Source organism: Pinus tabuliformis, chromosome Q, assembly GCF_031772625.1.
Source record: "Pinus tabuliformis cultivar Carrire ecotype Pingquan chromosome Q, CPIR1, whole genome shotgun sequence".
Taxonomy (NCBI): domain Eukaryota; kingdom Viridiplantae; phylum Streptophyta; class Pinopsida; order Pinales; family Pinaceae; genus Pinus; species Pinus tabuliformis.
In genome coordinates, this window is record NC_142296.1 from 1,025,714,477 (window position 1) to 1,025,735,872 (window position 21,396).

Here is a 21,396-nt window from a genome sequence, read left to right on the forward strand (position 1 = left end):
ATTGAAAATGAGATGAAGCTAAAAATGAAATGCTTGCTTGTAAAGTATGCTTGGAAAATAAGTGAGCAAAAAAAAAATGAGCCTATAGTGAGAAAATTGTATCTCAAAGAAAACAAATTGTTAAGAAACTAAATTAAACTTGTCACATAACTCCAAATACTTGTATGTAAGAAGTGAATTGCTCTAAAACAAAATATCAGCTTGTACTTCAAAGCAACAATGAAATGCAAAGCATCACCTGAAAATTGTAGCAGGATTTAACCTAGAAATTGAAATGTGATGGTGAGATTGTGTTAATTTTAGAGCATGCAAAGCGAGCCTAAAAGGAAATTTAGAAAAGATGAACTAAAACGTTAATCCACCCACACAAAATCCTCCTTCTAAATAAGGAGAAATGATGCCTTGGATAAAAACCCAAGCTCTCACAAGAAAACAGATATTTTATTATGATATTACAATGGATTGAAAGCCTTTTAGAGGGCTTCCCAAAAGGTGAAGGGGAATTTTTATAAAAATGAGAGCTGGAAATAGCTATAATATCCCTCTAAACAATAGCAACCTCAAAGGTCAAATAAGTCTTTCTAAAATCAGAAAATTACAATTTCCACAAGGGCCCACAACCTAGCCTTCTTTGCAGCTCCTAGTGTCCATGACCTCCTTGGAAATACATCTTGAATGCTTCAGAGGTCCTACAAAAGAGGTAGATAGAGTTTTTAATAGTCTTTCCTCAAGGCACTTATGTCAAAACTCCAACTATGGGCTGCAAAACTAAGACAAGATTAGTGTAAAAAGAGCATGTAATTATGATACAAAATAATATACAAAACCAAATCAAGTGATGTGAGTGAACCCTATCACTTGCCTAGTCTGGGAAATGCTCTTAAATAACTAAATAAATTAATGAAAACAATTTTGTTTAAAGAGATTTAAATTATGAAGTATTTTCTTGTATACAAGCTATGTCAAAGAAAATCCTTGCAAAAAATCACTTCGTAAGATGAACTATGGAATTCAAAGAACCAATGAGAGCTCCTTGGAGAATGTGTCAAGAGGGTAGGTTTCTCCAAAGACTTCCCCTCACTCTTGATATTTGATCCAACAAGATTTTCCTCCACAAAATTTCAATCCAACATTAGTCCCATCTAGATTTAGCAAATGCAATGATAAGAAAACTCTAGAAATTTATTGGAAAATAGCTAGATATTTTTACACCTAGATCATACTCCTAAATCAATTTCCAATGTAAGATAACTTTACATTAACAAATCTACAAGAGCATATGGAAATAACATCAATTAAAGCATGAACAAAGAAAATTATACCAATAGTGAGCCAATCATCATACTCCAATGGAACAACACTCATGAATGAACCCCAAAGTCTTTTATTGCAATTGAGAACAAGTGTACATAAGAGCAGTGCTGCGCAAGCACAATAGCTCGTAACAATGATACATAATGGGATCCCAATGGGTCAATTTAGAAAAGCTGGAAATCTCAATGTATACCCCAATGCCAAGTGGAGGGGAAAATCTCAAGGCAAATTGGAATTTGTTGATTTGAGCTCCAAATGCCAAGTTTAGACACCAAATTTCCTCATGCCCATGTGCAAAAATCATTTTCCTTGTTGTGGATGTGTGGAGTCTTTTGGGTGAGATGGGAGAGCAATCACACTAATTTCTCAACCAACAAACCCATGGAATGACACTTCTGCAATATGGTCACCAAATTGCCTAGTGTTGAAGCTCAAAACTGCTGTAGATGTTGCCTGTTAATTTGTTGTGCGTACAAGTGTGAAGTTGGGTGGTAAATGTGGAGACATATTCCCATAAATGTCTCAACCAAAGTCCCTCCAACATCTGTGTTGATTTTCTCTTGGATTAAGTGAGCTATGTGTGTCCTTGGCTGGTGGGTAGAGATAATTTGCTGTGTGTAGGAGTTACCCTCAATAGTTGCATACAAGTGGTGGTCAATGCATAGTATAGTGGGGACATTATTCCATAATGTTCTCAACCCAAATATTTCCAAAATGTATTCCACTATTCATTGATCTCTAAATAAAATTTATTTGCCAAATATGCAACGTACAATCAATTCTGGCCAACACTTGGATTTCCCCATTTGCTTCAATTCTTGATGATGTGTGATGCCAACTCACCTTCCGCTTGTCCCTTACTTTGACTTTTGACTTGGGTTTTAATTTCCAAGTCATTTGCACACTATTTTGGCATGTGGGAATTTTATTTTCTCCATTTTTTTTAATTTTTGGGTTATTTATTTCTCATTTACCCCTCAAAGTGTGTCTTAGTAGAAAGGTGAGGAGGAGAGGTGTGATTTTGAGCACCCATACACCATACAACTTCTCTAGACATCACTTATTACAATTTACATTCAGAATTTATTAAAATTTTTGCCTTGTCGGAAATTTAAAAAATTTAAAAGTGACCTCTAGACTTATTCAAACTCCACAAAATTTCATGAGTGATATAATATGGTAATATACAATGACTCTAGACACTAGGATATATCCAAGGCTTCATCATCAAGTGGCCCTTCGGTTTTGGGGTTATGCTTGGAGGAAAAAACTCAATTAATTATTAAGTCCCTGTAAGGAATTAATGAAGTGAAAAAAAACGAGTAAACTCACATGATGACAAGGTCCCAAGTTACTTAGTCCTATTACATGACTCAACTCATCATACTAGCAACACTTTACATCATCCCTATAGGACTTGTTGTTGGAAATACTGGGGGGGTGAATCAATGTTCTTTAGCAATTAGCACTTATAAATCTTTTTAGAGCATTAGTTGATCTTAATCTTCAATTATTATTAATGTTTATGCAGTAATAACAGTAAATAAAAGAACACAGTAGACACAAGAATATTAGGTGGAAAATCCCCTCCGGGTCAAAAACCACCGAACACTTTTTTAATAAATTCTTTAATCTTCAGCCCCAACTGAAATGAAAGCAACAACTTCCTAGAATTCTAGAAAAGCATTCTTCTCTAGCTCCCACTGGAAGGACACCCCAACGCCCTGGTTTCTTCACTAATCAACTGAATGAATACCCCAACACCCTAGCGAGCCACAACTCGCCCTAGCACCACCCTACCACCCTGTAGTGTTCACAAACCCCAACCTGTAGGCGACTTCATTCACCTGCCTGGCACCACCCTACCACCCTATAAAGACAAAAATTAAATACAAAAGTGTGGACTCCCGTACCAGGGACAATGATCCATGATACAATATGATTTACAATGATTTTGACCTAACACCCAATCACACTATGACCTGCAACCCAACCATGACATCATCCCAACAGAGACTCCTATACCTCCCAATAATGCCTTTTTGACTTTAGGCAGATTGACTCTTACAATAATGTCTCTTCCAATGATGACACTTTTACAAGTGACTCTTTTACAACTTTACAACGATGACTCTTGGCCTTGACACTTCTTCACAATATACAGATGACTGTCATGTCTTCAAAGGATGTCTCGCTGCAATGCTTCCTTTGATTTGATACTTCTGCTCTTGAATTATTGCTTAAAGTTGTACTTGAATCTTCTTCTACTTGCATGCAAAATTTTCCCAATGAAACCAATACCAAAACAAAACAAAATACCCTTCAACTTACCTCTGCTTGCAAAACACATGTAATACAAATTAAAATTACAATGTGTACCTGAAGTGTGCTTGTCGCTTTTTTTGTTGGCTTGTTGTAGACAAAGACTCCCACTCTCGATCAGTGTTGTGAAAAACACGATCAGGATTAAATCGACGTGGGGAACGAATCGGAAAAAATCGGGAAAAAAACGTTTGGTACAAAAATATTCATTTTTTTTTTTCATTTTTTTCATTTTTTTTAATATCTAAACCATCTACAACATAAAATAAATACATTGACACATAAATATGATAAAAAAACTAATATATAAGATGTTTAATATCATTTCTAGCGCTAAAATCACACATAACATTGAATCATGTCCTGAATAGTAAGTCCTGACTCCTGAGTCCCAACTCAGCCTCAAGATATCAACAAAAAATATGATAATGTATCTCATCATGTCATAATGTCATATACAATAAAATGAAAGTCTAATCCTATTGATTTCCTCTGCCCCTCTTGCGAAAAAATGCCACAGCTTTCCCTTTCCCTTTAGATGTAGATGCTGGTGCCCGTGCTGGTGGAAATGGCAGTGGAGTCTGATGTGCTCTAGAAGCTGAAGAAGTAGAAGTAGGAGCTATAGGAGGTAGACCACGTCCTCTACTGGTGGTAGTGGTAGCCCGGGCAGGCGGTGTCACCTCCTCCTCCTGCTCCTCCTCCTCTTCCTCCTCCATTTGCTCCTCCTCCTGCTCCTCCTGCTCCTCCCCCTCCACTACATCCTGCACTAACCAATCATCAGTAGAATCCATGAGAGGCCTCTCGGCCTCAACCCTCCATGCAGCAGTGGTGTCAATCCCATCCAATGAGAGGGCATCCACATCAGGTGTCCTCTCAAGTTGCCTCACCCACAATCGAAGATTGTAGTAGAAGTAGTCCATGTCATTAAGTCGCTGGGACTCCAACCTGTACAAAGATCATGAAATAATAATTAATAATTAATATTATAAAAAAAATATTGTTTAATGAATTCAAAAATTTATTTGGAAATTTGCAATATTTTAAATGTTTAAGTGTTAACCTGTTGCACATCTTGTTGTGTATTTTTTCAAATACACTCCAGTTGCGCTCATATCCTGAGGAGCTGCATGTTTGGCTGAGGATGCGAATGGCAAGATTTTGCAAAAGGGGTACCCTGCCACCATACATTTTCCACCATGCATCTACCCTCTTCTCCAAGAGCTCCTCTTCCCTCCGCGTGTGCCACTGTCCAAATGAGCAACTGAAAAACCAAAAAAAAAATTATAAAATCGTGCTGCCCCTACCCCGCACGATTTTTTTCAGTAAAATCGCGATTTTTTGAAAAAAGCGTGATTTTTTTTTTTTTTCAGTAAAAATCGGCAAAAAAAAGTAGGCGATTTTTTTCGTATAAAAATCTCGATTTGATCGGCAAGCTGAAAAAATCGTGACTTAATCGCGATTTTCACAACACGGCACTTGATATAGGCTTGGACTCTATGCAAGACTATATCCAAAACTGACTTAAAGATATATACAATAGAAATTGATGACAAACCCTAGACTTGTGATGAACCATGTTCTCAATACAACAATAAAGACCATTCTAACAACTATGACAAGACAAGTAATATGAACTTACAACATCATATAGATTTAGCAGACTTGGTGTAGCATCAAATGTGTAGTATCAAGAATAAAACATCCGAAATGTGGTATCAAAACTAATTGTGACATATAGAGACATAGAGATATAACTGAGACCCTGTATATACTTACGTTGTCCTGCAAAAACATATGTCAGAGATGATACTCAAAATTCAAATGTAAACACTAATCATACATACCTTGCTGTAGGGTACTTACCCTTGACTGTTGATGTGTGGTCCTTATTGCAGTGATCCTTGAATGCATGCTTTTTCTTGCCTTCTAGGAGCTCGATATTGAATCCGTTGTATCTATGTAATTTCGGATCGCTAGGGTTTGAAATTTTGTTTTATGGTAGCCCTCCGAGTCTTCTTTGCGACACCACAGGTTTGATCAAGATTGGATTCTTCAAGAAAGAGTTATGCCCAATCTCCCACGATGACCTGTTTATAGACTGGTTCAGCAAAGCGAACTTGTACGAAATGCCACATGTCACTGTTCCGACCTTAGGTCCTAAAAACGCTACTCAACAAACTACAGCCTGTCCTCTTTCTGTGACTATTTACAAAATTTGAATCCAATGCTGAGAGAGAAAGTTATGATGATTTTCCCAACATCACCTGTTTGACATGGAATTCAGGAGCTTGCAAAAACCCTAACTTCCTAAGATCATATCTCCGAAAATATAGCGAACCAAGATTTGAAATTCGGTCATGAAGTTCATCAAGATTTCGGCTCAAATGGGTTTTAATTTCAGCATTTGAAGCTTCACAGAAAGAAAGTTATGGCGAAAAGTCCATGATGGCTTGTTTGAAACCACGAAATGCCTACTAGAGGAGGATATGAGGGTCATTATTTATATGAATATCTTGAGTTGAGAGAGTCCTCAACAAGTGAACGTTGGAGGGATTTGAGGGGCAAAAAGATTTATTAATGATTGACTATTCAATGACCACAACCAATTATGAGTGCCATGCCACAACCCCGTAGGGTTTTAATCCACTAACTGGAGTTACTAACTTCAAACATGAATATCTTTCAAACCGTGAAGACATGCTTGGCGTGCCATATATCAGCAGAAACATCTAGACGAGTAGAATCCATATAGAAGATCCTTGACTCAAAATAGAGTAAGTTGTCAAGTCAAAATGCTCTTGCAAGATCGGGGTAGCCCTTGGTGCTGCTTGGGTTGACATCAATGACAACCACTGATCAACACTTGTGGAATTTGAATACAACATAAGAAGATGAGAAGTAGAGTTGAAAAACTCCGATGACACAGTGAACTTTGATGGTACATGAAGCCTCTGATACATCTGTGGGCATGGAGTCTTCAAAATATTTTGGGTACACTTCAGTGGTCAACAGACCATATGTGGCTGCCACATCACCTTTGGCTTCCCCTTAAAGTTCCATGTTACTTGCTTGACTCCCTTTGACTTTGGAAAAATTTACAAATTTTCTAATTATTAAATTTTATTGAAATTTTTCTCATTTTTCGCCACTAACAGTAGAAATATTAGCTTTTGAGGGATTATAAGTCATTTTTTGACCCTCAAAGTAGGTCATACAATAATGTTGGGGTTCTGAGGATGACTTTTGAGTAGTCAAATGCCCTAGACATTTCCTAGGAATGCTTATTTACTTCATTACATAGACAATAATTAAAAAATCTCATTTTGTGGGAGATTTTTAATTATTAAGAAATCTTAGTTAGATAGTCAAATTCTGCGAAATTTCAAAGATGTCGTAGCATGATAATATACATTGACTCTAGAAGTTAAAATGGACCTAAGGCACAATCTTCAAGCTGTTACCTTGAGTTTGGGGTATGCGATGAGTGAAAAAACGTAGAAAATTATTCGCCACTAAAAAGTGGGAATAATTAACCAATTAAAAAAAAACACTCCAAGTTGTACTCGCTTGTTGGAGTGTCAACATCCTAGGTTTGTTACATGACTTTATTCATCATGCTAGTATCATGTTTACAATATCCCTGTAGGGGTGCGAAATCTGAGTACAAAATGAAGAGAGAGAGAGAAGGAAGGGGCTTAAAACCCCTACTGAAATTTGGAACTATGAGTGATCTAAAAGTGCAGGAATTCTCTAAGATGTACCTGGGCATGGAGTCTTTAAAAAATCTTCAATTGCAACTTTAGTGGTCAACAAAACTCTACAACTTTGAAGCGCAGTTTGGAAGGTAACACAACCCATCTTGTAATGTCTGACAAGTAACTTTGTTAAGCGCTATAAATTGGCTTTTGGAAAAATTCAATCTGTGCATTTAAGAGGATGATTGAAAATTCTGGACTTCTTCACATCTTTCATGTTTTGATTTACCTTTGCGAGTCTTCTTTTGGGTCCCAAAGTTGCTTTGCTGGATTATGTTTTGGATATATTATCATAGATAATGGAAATATCTTTCTTATATAAGCTAAGTATTTTATCCCTCTTGAGGTATATGTTTATAACTTATTCGTTATCATCCCAACTTCAGATAATACCTTAAATGAAGCCATAGGATTCGTTGAATCTCTAGAACATTGGCTAATCAAGTCATTCTTGAAACATTATTGTGAAAGTCAGGAGAGTTTGATGGATAATATTTAAAAGGGTGGGTCTAGCAAGCTTTCTTGCTTCCTCATTTTTATAGAAACCTGATTCCCTTCTTCATATGTTTTTATATTGAGTTCTTTTTAGTTTTTTCTTTTATAAAATCCAATTTCAGTTCTTTGGATGTGTTTACATCGAATGCTTGTTTAATTTTTGCTTTGATAAAATCCAAATTCAGTTCTTTGGATGTTTTATACTGAATGTGTCATGTCCTTTCTCAAACACATTTGTAACAGGTTGTTGCTACACAATTTTGCACAATTTTGGATAAGGAAGAGAACCCATCATTTTCGACTTAGGGACTTAGGAGGCAATTTGACTTAATTTGGTTGCTAGTGGAATGTGGGGACCACCCACATGGGAATTCAAATTGGCCCATTCGAATAGCTTGGAGGGAAAGTCAAATAGGTGGATGGAGGGGCCCACATGAGGCAAGGGGATTCATTCATACATCTTGCAAACAAAATCACTTCACTGTTCACTTTGCTGTTTAGTTGAGTCAACTGATTGTTTAGCCACAAATCTCTCAAGTAGGAGATTCAACCTCTACTTCGGGGGATCATCCGTGCCCACCCTAAATAGGCAGTTCTACAAGGATTTCAGGAGTTCTAGAGCAGTGACATAGCACCATCAACCACCGCAGAGCAAAGAGTGCGTATTTTTGGGCAACCAGGAAACACGTAGAGGGAGATTGAGGCAATCAGAGATCTGAATGCTTGTCCGGGAGTTGGGGAGCTGAGGTAGCAACATTAGACTAGCGTTCTTGTTGGGTTTTACAGCCAATTGAGCCAACATTCCAACAATTCGAATTGCTGGTTTGGGGGACAACGCAGCGACCACACAACAGATTTTCGTGGTACTTGGGAGCAGCTAAGCTAGGCCAAGAGATCATCCTGGGAGTTAGGGATTGGATAACAAGGGTGAAATCAGCATTTTGGAGAAGTTTTCAGGTGGATTAACAGGCAGTTTCCAACAAGTTGAAATTGGCAGCTAGAGTTGAGGTGAGGCTCCAAGGGGGTCGAAAATCAAAATTCTAAACTAGCCAAAATCCTTTACGTGTTTTTCTGGGTTTTCGACAAGGATCCCAAATATAATTTTTTATAATTTTCTGAGCACTGGAGGTGGGGTTTTAAGCCGTATCTTTGCAGCAGACAATGTAGAATCGCTGGGGATTGAATAGTGCCTTTGGGGGTCGATTTTGGGAAGTCCAAATCAGGCCAAACCATTTCTAGGCTTTTGTGGGTTTTGGCCAAGGAGTCTGGGATTAAAAGCATTTAAATTTCTGGGCAGTTTCAGTGCACCTTCCAGCCATTTGAACTTCAGGAGAGCAGTGGTTTCTGAGCAGCGCAGTACACAGTATAGATTGGTGCAACAACTGGGCAACCTTTAGCTCAACCATTTTCCTACTTGGGTTTGGTCCTGATTGTCCTTTCAGAAAATCCCAGGTGTACCACTACATCATCTATTGTATTTGACTTGCAGAGATATAATAAAATGGCTCAAGTTCTCCATTTGCAGCTTTTATATGGTTGTTTGCTGAATATTTCGTTTTTTTAGTTTGTTGCATGTATTATTTGCTTGTTATCACTTATATTCCTATTAAGGATCATTATAGTGGTATCAGAGCATGATCTTGGCCCAACAATGGGAAATTAGCTAGAAGATCATGGAAGCTTTGGGTATAAGTGCATAGTGACGAGTGAAACCGAGACAAACCCATGGCTCGAGGGAAATCCAATATGCATAAATTATGGGGTAGAATTCATTGGGACGATGAGAGGTTGGCCTAGTTGAGGAGGGTGATACACCAAACCCATCTTCACCCTTACAACAAAGATGTTAGAGGTGAGCAGGCCGTGGGGGTGCAACCATCTACATCATGTGGGGAAAGTCGACTAGATCAGGGCACCAAATCTCTTGAAAAGTAGCAGAAAGGACAAAGATGGTTAGAGGGTGAGACCAAGGGGCGCTTTTGTTGGCAGAGACCTGGCTTTAGATATAAGGACCCTGAGGAGGAGGTTGAGCATGATGTTGAGAGCCCACAAGATGGTGAGGAGCAAATCGATATACCTGGTCTGGCGCAGGAGTCACCTTTATTAGAGACCTCTTTGAAAGCCTTAATTGACACCCTGGTGGAGAGAATAGAGCCCACTCGCATAGAGCCATTTGTTGAGGGGGTGCCATCCCTAGACGAGATGCCAACAATTGCTGAGGTATCTGGAGCCGTGACTGAGTTTACAGTTGATAGATGCGCACGATAATTCCATTAGTTTCAGTCCAACCTTCTAGCATTAAAAAGGAAGACCGTGTTAGTGCGAGAGGCGATTCTGCAGCAGAACGAGGATCTGAAGGGCATGAGAGCAGTTTGTTCCCAGTCCATGACCAAATTGACTTATGTTGGGGAGCAGTTGGATTCCCTACTGGTGCAGCTAGAGTGCACGTTGGAGCATGAGAGCAGCCCTCTTCGGGCATACATAGACGGGGCTGGCAACACTGTTAGGTTACCTTGGCCCATTGGACAGAGGGAGACAAAGCTACCTAGTCAGATTGTATGTATTGACTAGGATAGCGAGATGAGACGACCTGAGTTGCACAGGGTGCAACACCCGCATGCTAGGGTTGTTCTATGTGCGGGAGTTCGTGCATTCAATCCCTCTCTTGGGGTTGGGTGGCGAGAGATTCTGAGTTGGTACCCGGTGGAGTGGACTATGGAGATGGTAGTGGACCCAGGTGGAGCTCAGCAGGAGTTTCCAGGCACTGGGGATGCTGGAAGCCCCGACTGGCATTGGGATCTGGGAGGGACCACCTATCATTTCCCATGTATGTCGGTTGACTACAACCGGGATGGTGCAGTTGACCTAGCAGTTGAGCATGCACATTCGCTAGGGAAGTCTCCGTTAGCACCAGTGGCCGACTAGTTTATGGACAGAGTTTTTGGGTTTTCTTGGTATGGCATTTTTACATAGGATCACTAGGTGATCAACATACTCTAGCAGGAGTTTGTCGGAGGAGGTGGCATTGGCAGACCACCAGACGGTGCCTTGCATGGAGCTGGGGGCTCTTTACTTTTGTGCGGGGCACATAGGACACAAAGGAGAGGAGCAGTGGTGGCATCACTGCTGACACATAGGGAGAGTCACTTCTTGGACTCCTCAGGGGGGATTTGGAGGGAAGATTCATTCATTGGTCGAGATAATGATGCGATGGTGGAGGTGATGAGACTGGGTGTGGCATGACATCTAGAGACATAGCTCTTGGCCATCATATCCATAGATGTGTGGGAGCATCTAGCGTTGAGTAGTGGTCTACAGGTGGGCATGGAGATGCATGGTGGTGTGTTGTAGTGTGTTGGACTGCGTTGCGAATTGGGAGTGCCTCACATCGTAGTGAGTACATGTGCGGAGTGACTGGTGCAGTGACACATGTAGGAAGCAGGACGGTACAGGATGGCGTAGCTGCAACCGAGGGTATCCAACAACGTACAGGGGTAGGCTGCAGTGTATGTGGCATGTCTAGGAGTACTAGGATGATCGGTGGTATGCAGAGGCGTATGGTGCTGCACAACGAGGTCTTGGAGTGTTGCCTCCAGGGACACCCATGGATGAAGATGCCGGGCATATCTTTGGGTGTAGTTCACTCAGGATCGATGGGGACACAAGTAAGCGATACTTGACGGTATCTGCGGGGACTCACACTCCTGACCCTCTTCTACCTCACTTACATGAACGGGCGATCTGGTTGTTGTCCTTAGACACTCTGGGCACGAGCAATAGGGGATGAGGAGCTCACCCAAGATATTTGGATGACACGGTGTGATAGAGGCGAGACTTCTCAATGGGGGCATCGAGTCGGTGCGCGAGTTGACAACCACAGGTTGAGGGATGAGTTGATCACCGACAGGGATGGCATATCATTCATCATTGATCCTATGCCTGGGGAGCTGGTCACAGGGGAGACATGTTTTACTCATTCCACAGGACATGTCTGGACCATGCATGAGCAGAGGATACGTGTACGATTGAGATACTTGTCCAGTATGTGTCTGGGTTCCCGACATTATATTGACACATTCTCCAGGGGACGGGTAGCCGAACCAGTGGCGATGGTTGGCAGGAGCAGGATGGATCCACATACATTGAGTCGATTGCGCATATCAGATACCCATCTATTGGTTGCATTAAGGGGGTAGCTATTTGGCACATGTGGTTTCCAGTAGTCATCAGTACTACACAGTGGTAGGCACTGGACAGTTTAGCATGCCTCAGATTAGTTCATGATGTATGGAGCCTATATATGGGTGGCATGCAGGGACTAGAGATGAGGGCCAAAGGGATTCCATTGGTTGTTAGGGCTATGCTGCAGCAGGTATGCCTATGGGATGTAGGGATTCAGTGGATCGATAGATCACTCGTGATGAGTGTAGTCGTGGCAGAGAGTGATATAGTTCACTCTTGGGATGACACATTTGTAACAGAGTGTTGGTACACAATTTTGCATAATTTTGGCTAAGGAAGAGAACCCATCATATTTGACTTAGGGACTTAGGAGGCAATTCGACTTAATTTGGTTGCTAGTGGAATGTGGGGGCTACCCACATGGGAATTCGAATTGTCCCATTCAAATAGCTTGGAGGGAAAGTCGAATAGGTGGATGTAGGGGCCCACATGAGGCAAGGGAGGCCCAAGGAGTTATAAGGAGGGAGCAACTCTCATTTTGGGATTCATTCTTACATCTTGCAAACAAAATCAATTGACTGTTCACTTTGTTGTTTAGCTGAGTCAATCGGTTGTTTAGCCATGAATCTCTCAAGCAGGAGATTCAACCTCTACTTCGGGGGACTATCCGTGCCTGCCCTAGAGAGGAAATTCTACATGGATTTCAGGAGTTCCGGGGCATTGACATAACACCACTAACCAGCGCAAAGCAAGGAGTGCGTATTTCTGGGCAGCTAGGGAACACACAGAGGGAGATTGAGGCAATCAAAGATCTGATTGCTTGTTCAAGATTTGGGGAGCTGAGGTAGCAGCATTAGACCAACGTTCTTGCTGGGTTTTACAGCCAGTTGAGCCAACATTCCGGCAATTCAAACTGTTGGGCTGGGGGACAATGCAGAGGCCACACAACAGATTTCCGTGGTACTTGGGAGCAACGGATCTGGGCTTAGAGATCATCCGGGAAGTCAAGGATTGGATAGCATGGGTGAACTCAACATTTTGGAGAAGTTTTTAGGTGGATTTACAGGTAGTCTCCAGCAAGTTGAAAGTGGCAGCTAGCGCAGAGGTGAGGCTCCAAGGGGGTCGAAAATTATAAGTCTAAACTAGCCAAAATCCTTTATAGGTTTTTCTGGGTTTTCGACAAGGATCCCAAATATAAATTTTCATAATTCTTTTAACACCGGAGGTGGGGTTTTAAGCCGTATCTTTGCAGAAGATAATGTAGAATTGTTGGGGAGTGAATAGTGCCTTTGGGGGTCAATTTTGGGAATTTCAAATCTGGCCTAACCATTTATAGGTTTTTGTGGGTTTTGGCGAAGGAGTCTGGGGTTAAAAGCACATAAATTTCTGGGAAGTTTCAGTGCACCTTCCAGCCATTCGAACTTCAGGAGAGTAGTAGTTTCTGGGCGCAGTGCAGATTGGTGTAGTAGCTGGGCAGTCTTCAGCTCAGTGATTTTCCTACCTGGGTTGGGTCCTGCTTGTCCTTTCAGAGAAGCCCAGGTCCACCATTCCATCAACTATTGTATTTGACTTGCAGAAATATAATAAAAGGGCACAAAAGTTCTCCATTTGCAACTTTTATTTGGGTGTTTGCTGAATATTTCGTTTTTGTAATTTGTTGCATGTATTATTTGCTTGTTATCACTTATATTCCCATTAAGGATCATTACAGAATGCCTACTTAGTCCTTTCTTAAGTAACTATAGATTTATCAGAGGTGATTAACTTGATTTTATTGCACTTGATGCCATCAAATTCTATCTTTTCCGAGTTTGAGATAGGTGTTGTTGTTATTATTATTTTAGGCCTTTTAAAAAAAATTATTTCTGAGGGCATGATTGCAAATTTTGTTGGTACTCCAAAAATGAATATTTAGTTAAAAGGAGGGTTTGACAAGTGTTTCTTTCAAATAAGTGCTGCTACGTTGAAAATTTCATCCTATCAACATAGGCATTGTGGTTGTGAGTAGTTTAGGACCTTTTTAAAATTTTATTTTTGAGTTCATGATTGTAAATTTTGTCGATAGTGCAAACATTATTGTCATAATTAAATGTGTAGAGTTTGGTTGAGTGTCTTTTTTAAGTGAGGGATGAAAAGGTGAAAATTCATCTGATGAAGGCAATCCATCTTGGAAAGTAACGAAAATCTTTTTTTTTTCTCAAAATAATGTGTAGAAGTTCAGTTCTTTCAGGTTCCATTGCACATATTTAGTAGTTTATGTTTTATGATTAATACAAGTACTTTATTTTGGCATTGTTGATTGCAAATGTCATAATGAGGTAGATAGTAATTGGATACCTTGTTCATTTCATAAATGTTTTTGTATTCTACCGTGTAGAGAAGTATGCTGGAAAAGAGCCTCAAGATGCAGCTGTCCTTATGGAGCGAAGATTCACAGTATTAGATAAAAATCAGTAAGTTCTCATTAATGTATTCAAGATATGAAGTACTTTGTCTCTACGTCAATATGGGGTGTGTATAAGGACAAATAGGTCTATATAGAGATGAATGGATGCAGGTTTTTTCCAAATAAAAAATTTTCTACATTACCCATATCATCGGTTTTATTATTTTTAATAACATACATGACTCAATATTTCTTTGACAGGCCCGTCCTTTTTTTTGGGTCTGTCAACGATGAATTTAGATTCATTATGGTCCCCAAGCATTAGGGGACAAAGCAATGCTGGAAGCATCAAAATATCTGGAAAAAAAACTTAAATTTCTTTATTTTGAATATGCCACACGGATAACACATACAAAGACATTAATAGATCAAGATGTAAAAGTATTCAACAGCACTAAAGCTGAACATTAAAATTAGAACAAAGCTAGTAGTAGTTTTAAAGAAATATTATGATGAGTTTACATATATGCCTATTTTGTGCATCTTAACTATTTTACTATTTAGATATATGATTGGCATAAAACACGTTTGTTCAATATAAGAGAACCAAAAGTAATTCCTAAATAGAAACTAGCACTAATTCGGGAATTGTTATTGACAAGTAGAGATCTACGATATCTTTAATGATGTTGACTATCAATGTCACATTCAATAGTCATTGTCAGTGGATTACACACACGTGGAATGAATTTAATGAATTATTAAAGTATTTTCATTAATAAATTAGAGATTACATAAAACATTTGTGTTTTTATGATTTGTGTTTTAAAGGAATTATTAAATTATTTTCATTAATAAATTAGAGATACATAAAACATTTATGATTTTATCGTACTAGGTGGAACTTAGCAGGTAACATTTGGCTCCATATGGGGATGTGTGCTAGATCTTCAGGAGAGCATACGAGAACCTAGAATCTGTAATAAAAACATCTCGCAACAAACATATCAGTACCACATGCACCATATATGTAAATCATCAATATCCAGTTGAACATAAGAAAAATTATACTAAAAAGAAGTGCTGAACTAAAATGCTGAAAAGGGAAAAAGCAAGAAATGAAATGCAAGAATGGTTAGGTAATTTACAAAGGATGCCCCTTGGGCGGTAGATGTTTTCTGTGAAGAACAGGTTAAGCATTTTCCCATTTGCAGGCAAATCAATTGGTTCTCCATTGAGTGTGCTAATATGAAATGATATCTGACCAGCAATGTCTCTGATGATATATGGGCCTGACCATAGACTGTCAAACTTTTTGTGTTTTCCTGGATCTCCTTTTCTTTTATACCAAAGTAGGACTATATCACCTTTTGTGAAATGATCTCTTCCTAGAAGATTTATCAAAATCCCTCTTAACCTTAGTCTGATTCTTGCAACTTTGATCAAATGCCTGCCTTCTGATTTCATCTAATTCCACAGTCTGATCAATTATCTTCTGAACCACATCCTTCTTTGTGGTGAAATTTTGAAGCCCTTAATACACAAGGAGTTTCAAATGCACTGGTAGAGTAACATCAAGGCCATATACATGCTCAAAAGGTCTTTTCCCTGTGGAAATCTTCTTTGTAATCCTATCTTCCCACAATGCCTATTTCATTTTACTATCCCATGCTCTCTTGTTATCTCCTACTACCTTCTTAATAATGGTCATTAAGTTCTTATTGGTAGATTTTGCAAGACCATTTTGTTAAAATTGGCAACTAGGGCCAAACTCCATGTGGGTCACCTTATTTACGGAAGCTGATATTTTTTTTGGATTCCTCTCTCCGAGAGGTGTAGGATTGATCTAAAGATCATCCGATTCTGACATGTATTTATGGAGATATGAATTTATTTATATTATTTGACAATTTGTCAAGGTCAGCCAGCAAGCAAATTACCCCCAGCTCAACCCCAACGTTGCATATAAATAGAGGAGTCTTCAAGTCATTTTATACACTCATCTTATGTTCTCTCTCCATTGGTTTGGGTTTGTCTTCTTACAAGACATGGTGGAAAGAGAGATATGAGATGCCCTAGCCACAGTCAAAAGGGAAGACTCCCATACGCAGTGATGAAGTGAGAAGCCCTAGCCATGGTCCAAGGGAAGGATCTAGCTGCAGTCATCTAAGGATCTAGTCACAGTCAATAGAGGAGGCCTAACCGAGATCTAAAGGAGCCTAAGCCACAGAACAAAGGAAGTCACTAATCCGCAGCAAGGAAGGGACGTTAGGGTCACTAATCTGCAGCCAAAGAAGGAGAGACCCTAGCCACAGCCAAGGGAACCCTAGCCAAAGCAAAGGAGAGACCCTAGCCGCAGCCAAAGGGACCTTAGCCGCAGCCAAAGGAAACCCCAGCACAACAAGAAGCATGAAAGAATCATGGTCAGATTGTTGTAGATGACAGCACAGTGATAGAGGTTGTTCCAGGTATGGGTTAAAGACTGCTTGCAAGGAATGAGAGCCAGAGTCATAAGGTGAGGCTGTGTTTTGAAGAACTGTGTCCCCAGACTTAGATCAGATCTATGTAGGGCTAGTTTCATATGCGGATTGGGTGCTAACATTAAGTTGAGTTCTTGTAGTCCCATACTGATGCGTTGATGATGTTTGTGTAACTGTTTTGAGGACATTTACTATAGGACTTGCTATGTGCTAGGCCACGGGCCATATCACCATAGCAAGGGTTACTTAGGGCTGTCTAGATGTGCCACTGTTTCATAGAAAAAGGACTTACTCTAATATATGCTGCAGCATTGTTTGGAGATTGTGAAGGAAGTTTAGGACTACTTCAAGTGCCCTTATCATATCTACAATTCATCACAGTCAAGGGAGTTTAGGGCTGCATATTGTGCCCTAACCAGAATTGCAGGAGCAGCTAGCAATCAGAGGAATGTTGAATCAGTGTTATGTGTAGGGCCATTAGTTTGATGATCTACTCAAAGGATATGCTACACCACTCTTAATGATTGGTTGAAGACTGTCATGAGATTTTCAGGGCTGCATCTTGAACTGTCATTATTAGCAGAATCATAGACTTTCTACTGCTGTCATAAAATCTCAGATTTGTATATTTGTACTATCTCTCTCTGCTGAACTATTGAAGAATATAAGAAGAATTGATCAAGGGTTTCCCCACATTGGGGTTTGTCCCTGGGTTTCTACTGCTGTCATAAAATCTCAGATTTGTATATTTGTACTATCTCTCTCTCCGCTGAACTATTGAAGAATTTAAGAAGAATTGATCAAGGGTTTCCCCACATTGGGGTTTGTCCCTGGTTGGTGCCACATCTTTTATCCTCTTATCTTGGTTTGTCTTATACTGTTTATGTTTATGTTCTATCTGCATTTTACTATCATGCTGATGTGATTGCTAATTTGGATATTGATATTGGACTTATAAGAAAAATTGAAGTAAATTGCTCTTAAACATAAAACATACCAAAAATTAACATGGTATCAGATCTGAGGTGAAGACAAATTCCAAGCAAGAGTAAAAGAGCAATCACCAAAGACAATTGGAAAGGACAAAAGGCTCAATGGGTTCCTCATCCCACTTCTCGGTTGAAGATAAGCTTCATGAAAAGTCTGACTATCACGGATGGAAGATGTCTCTTGATCTGACATTGGAAGAACCAGAAGTGTTGGATTATGTGAAGGGTAAAATCCCTGAGCCTCCATCAAATGCACCGATTGCTACAAAGAACAAGTACACCAAGGGTGAACTCAAAGCAAAGAAGATTATCAGAGATTCAATTGACAAGCGTCTGGTGGCCTACATCTCCGATTTGAACACCTCCAGGGAGATCTACGACAGATTAGTAAGCATGTTCATGGTTAGTGATGCAAATCAAATTTTGTTCCTCAAAAATGAGTTGAAGGATATTAAGAAGGGCAAGGACGAGGATATTCAATCCTACTTAAGGATCACTAAGATCAACAATGATCTTCTATTGATCGGAGAAGTCATTCCTGACAGGGAACTTACTATCACTACCCTTGGAGGGCTCCCACCTGATTGGTATATATTTAGAACCACTATTCTCAATAATGATCGAATTCCAGGGTTTGAAGAATTGATGTCTAGATGCATTCAAGAAGAAACCAGAATGGTGGAGCAAGAGATGCCCTCTAATAGAAGTAACCCTACTACTTTCTTTGTTGTTAATTTTGGTATGTTCTATGCTTAAGAGCAATTTACTTCAAATTTTCTTATTAGCCCAATATCAATTTCCAGAATAGCAATCACATTAAAATGCAGATAAGACATAGTAAAATGTAGATAGAACATAAATATAAACAATAGAAGACAATCCAAGACAAGAGGACACAAGATTTGGCACCAGCGAGGGACAAACCCCAGTGCGGGGAAACCCTTGATCAATTCTTCATATATTCTTCAATAATTCAGCAGAGAGAGAGAGAGATAGTACAAATATACAATTCTGTAATTTTATGACAACCACTGCAAAACCCTAGCTAGTCAAAGCTGGTCAAACTGGTCAGATTTGACCTCTAGACAATCGCGGTCAATGCTCAGTCAACTCGGCCTCCAACAACAATGAAAGTCAATCCAAAACAGTTCGACATATCCAGTCAACCTTCAGTCAATTTTGGTCAAACTTGGGGTCAGCCTTTGATAGTCAACACTAGTCAAACTATGGTCAAACAAAGGTTCAAATTGCTGTTCAGAAATGCGGCCTGCCTAGGAGAGGCAGCCCAACCCAATCCGCAATCAAAGAGGAGACTATGCTGGTCAAAACTGTCAAATCTGCCCACTTGCAACTCGGTCAATCCAAGTCAACTCTGCCTTAACCAGAATCTGCATCCTCCTTCTTTCAACCACACGTGTGAGAGAGAGATGCTCCTCTAATGTGTAGGAGGGAGAGAGAAGAATGTGAGATGAGATGAGTGAGTTTATGCCACAAAACGTTGAGGATAACTTGGGGGTGAAAATCATTGTTTTGCTTGCTGGCCAACCTTGACAAATTGTCAAGAATACAAATAAATTCATATCTCCATGAATACACGTCGGAATTGGATGATTGTTAGATCAATCCTACACCTCTTGGGGAGAGGAATCCAAGAAAAATATCAGCTACCATAAATAAGGTGACCCAAATGGAGTTTGGCCCTAGTTGCCAATTTTAGCACCCTCTCAACTAGGGAGAACTCCATATGCTAATCCATCTGTCTGTCGGTACTATATCTGCCATTAATGCATTGCTCTGCATTGTCTTCTCTGCTAAACTATGAAGAAGAAGAAGTGATCGACAATGTATCATCCCATTCTCTACTGACCCGAAGTCAGTCCTAGATAATAGAGAGTGTCTCATAGAACTCTTATTGACCCGAAGTTAGTCCCAATGAAGAGAGTGTGTCATACCACTCTTACTGATCCAAAATCTGTTTCAAATAAAGAGTGTCTCACACCACTCTTACTGACCTGAAGTCAGTTCCAATTGATTCCAGATCAATATCATCCTAGCATAGGGAGTACGGTAGTACACGATGCGTCCATCGGAAGTACTATTCCATATCCTCATTTCCCTACTCATTGGCCAGATAAGAAGTACTTCCCATGAGTCACTACTTGATTACCTAGTATTTATATTATTTATATTTATTAATTTTGTTATGAATTATATTCATAACATAGCCCTTTCCTTCAGAAGCGTTGTCCTCAAAGCTTGTTGATGAAAGGACTTGATCTCTTATTTGACACGAATGTCTTTTTTTCACTTGACCGCTAATACTTTCTTCATTTGACTGCGTCATTGGTAGCTCATCTTCTATGATTCATTGGTAACTCTGATTTGAGTCCAGGGTTATTGATTTTTTTTATTTTTATTTTTTTATAACTCTAATATTTTTTTAATAACTCTAATATTTTTTTAATAACTCTAATTTTTTTTTAATAATATATATATATATATATAGATAGATATTAATTAATTAATTAAATTATTTTAACTTAGTTTATAATATAACCATTATAACTATTATAACTATGTCACGCGGGCAAATCAACTTGAATATGTATATATCGAACATATATATATATATATATATATATCATATATATATATATATATATATATATATTTATATATCGAACCGAAAACTCGAACGCATCATTTGATTATCGACTACGCCTGCTGATGGAGACCCCTGTTGATCGAGGGGTTATGCCTCTTGGCAACGGAGCACAGATAAAAAATCTTGGCAATAGAGCATAGATAAACATTTTTTTTTGTCGGCCAACAGACAAAATGCGGACGCATGAGGAAAGTTGAGGCAACGTCCGGTGGGGTTTTTAACGCTGGCAGGAAAACAACGATGCAGAGCGAACAGGTAGCAGTAGACGGTTGACGTGGGGGAGCGATGGCAAAAGGGGCAGTGGAACTGTGGCAGAACTTCAGCGGGGGAAAACGAAGTCCAACGGATGGTAGACGTGGACGAAAGAAGAGGTCGGGGCCTGTGGAAAGCAGGGAAGCGGAACAATGGCAATGGAATGTGTAACGAAATGTGTTAAAATTCAAATTTCGGCAGGTGATTGTGCGCGGTAGAGCTTAACTGCCACTTGTGTGGTTGCTTTGCAATGCGGGGACTTTGAATCTGTTCTCCAATTCAGAATTGAATTATGCTTTCTCTGCGTGGATGATTGGGTCATAGATATTGATCCGGAATCGTGCCCCAGGCTCACCCAAGAATTCGTTAAGGAAGTCGAAGCCTTCGACATAATACCCCACATTATCCATTTCTACTTTTGATATGCACAACAATACATCATTTCTGTTTTCTTATACATGAAAGCGACACAAGTCGCAATAGATTAAAGGACGGTTGTCATCGTTGGGACGTCTTCCGTTTATAGTCAACTCGGTATTGGGAAAGAGGTCGGGAA

General features: G+C 39.6%; 1 protein-coding gene across 2 annotated transcripts in view; it reads left to right on the plus strand.

Moving 5' to 3' along the window:
- Positions 1–21,396, plus strand: part of LOC149222991 (general transcription and DNA repair factor IIH subunit TFB1-1-like) — a 505,404-nt gene that overhangs the window by 127,281 nt on the left and 356,727 nt on the right. For both annotated transcript variants that reach the window (XM_089383212.1, XM_089383213.1), the window contains exon 6: positions 14,446–14,521. In XM_089383212.1, coding sequence (XP_089239338.1) covers positions 14,446–14,521 — 76 coding nt within the window. The remainder of the gene's footprint in view (positions 1–14,445; positions 14,522–21,396) is intronic.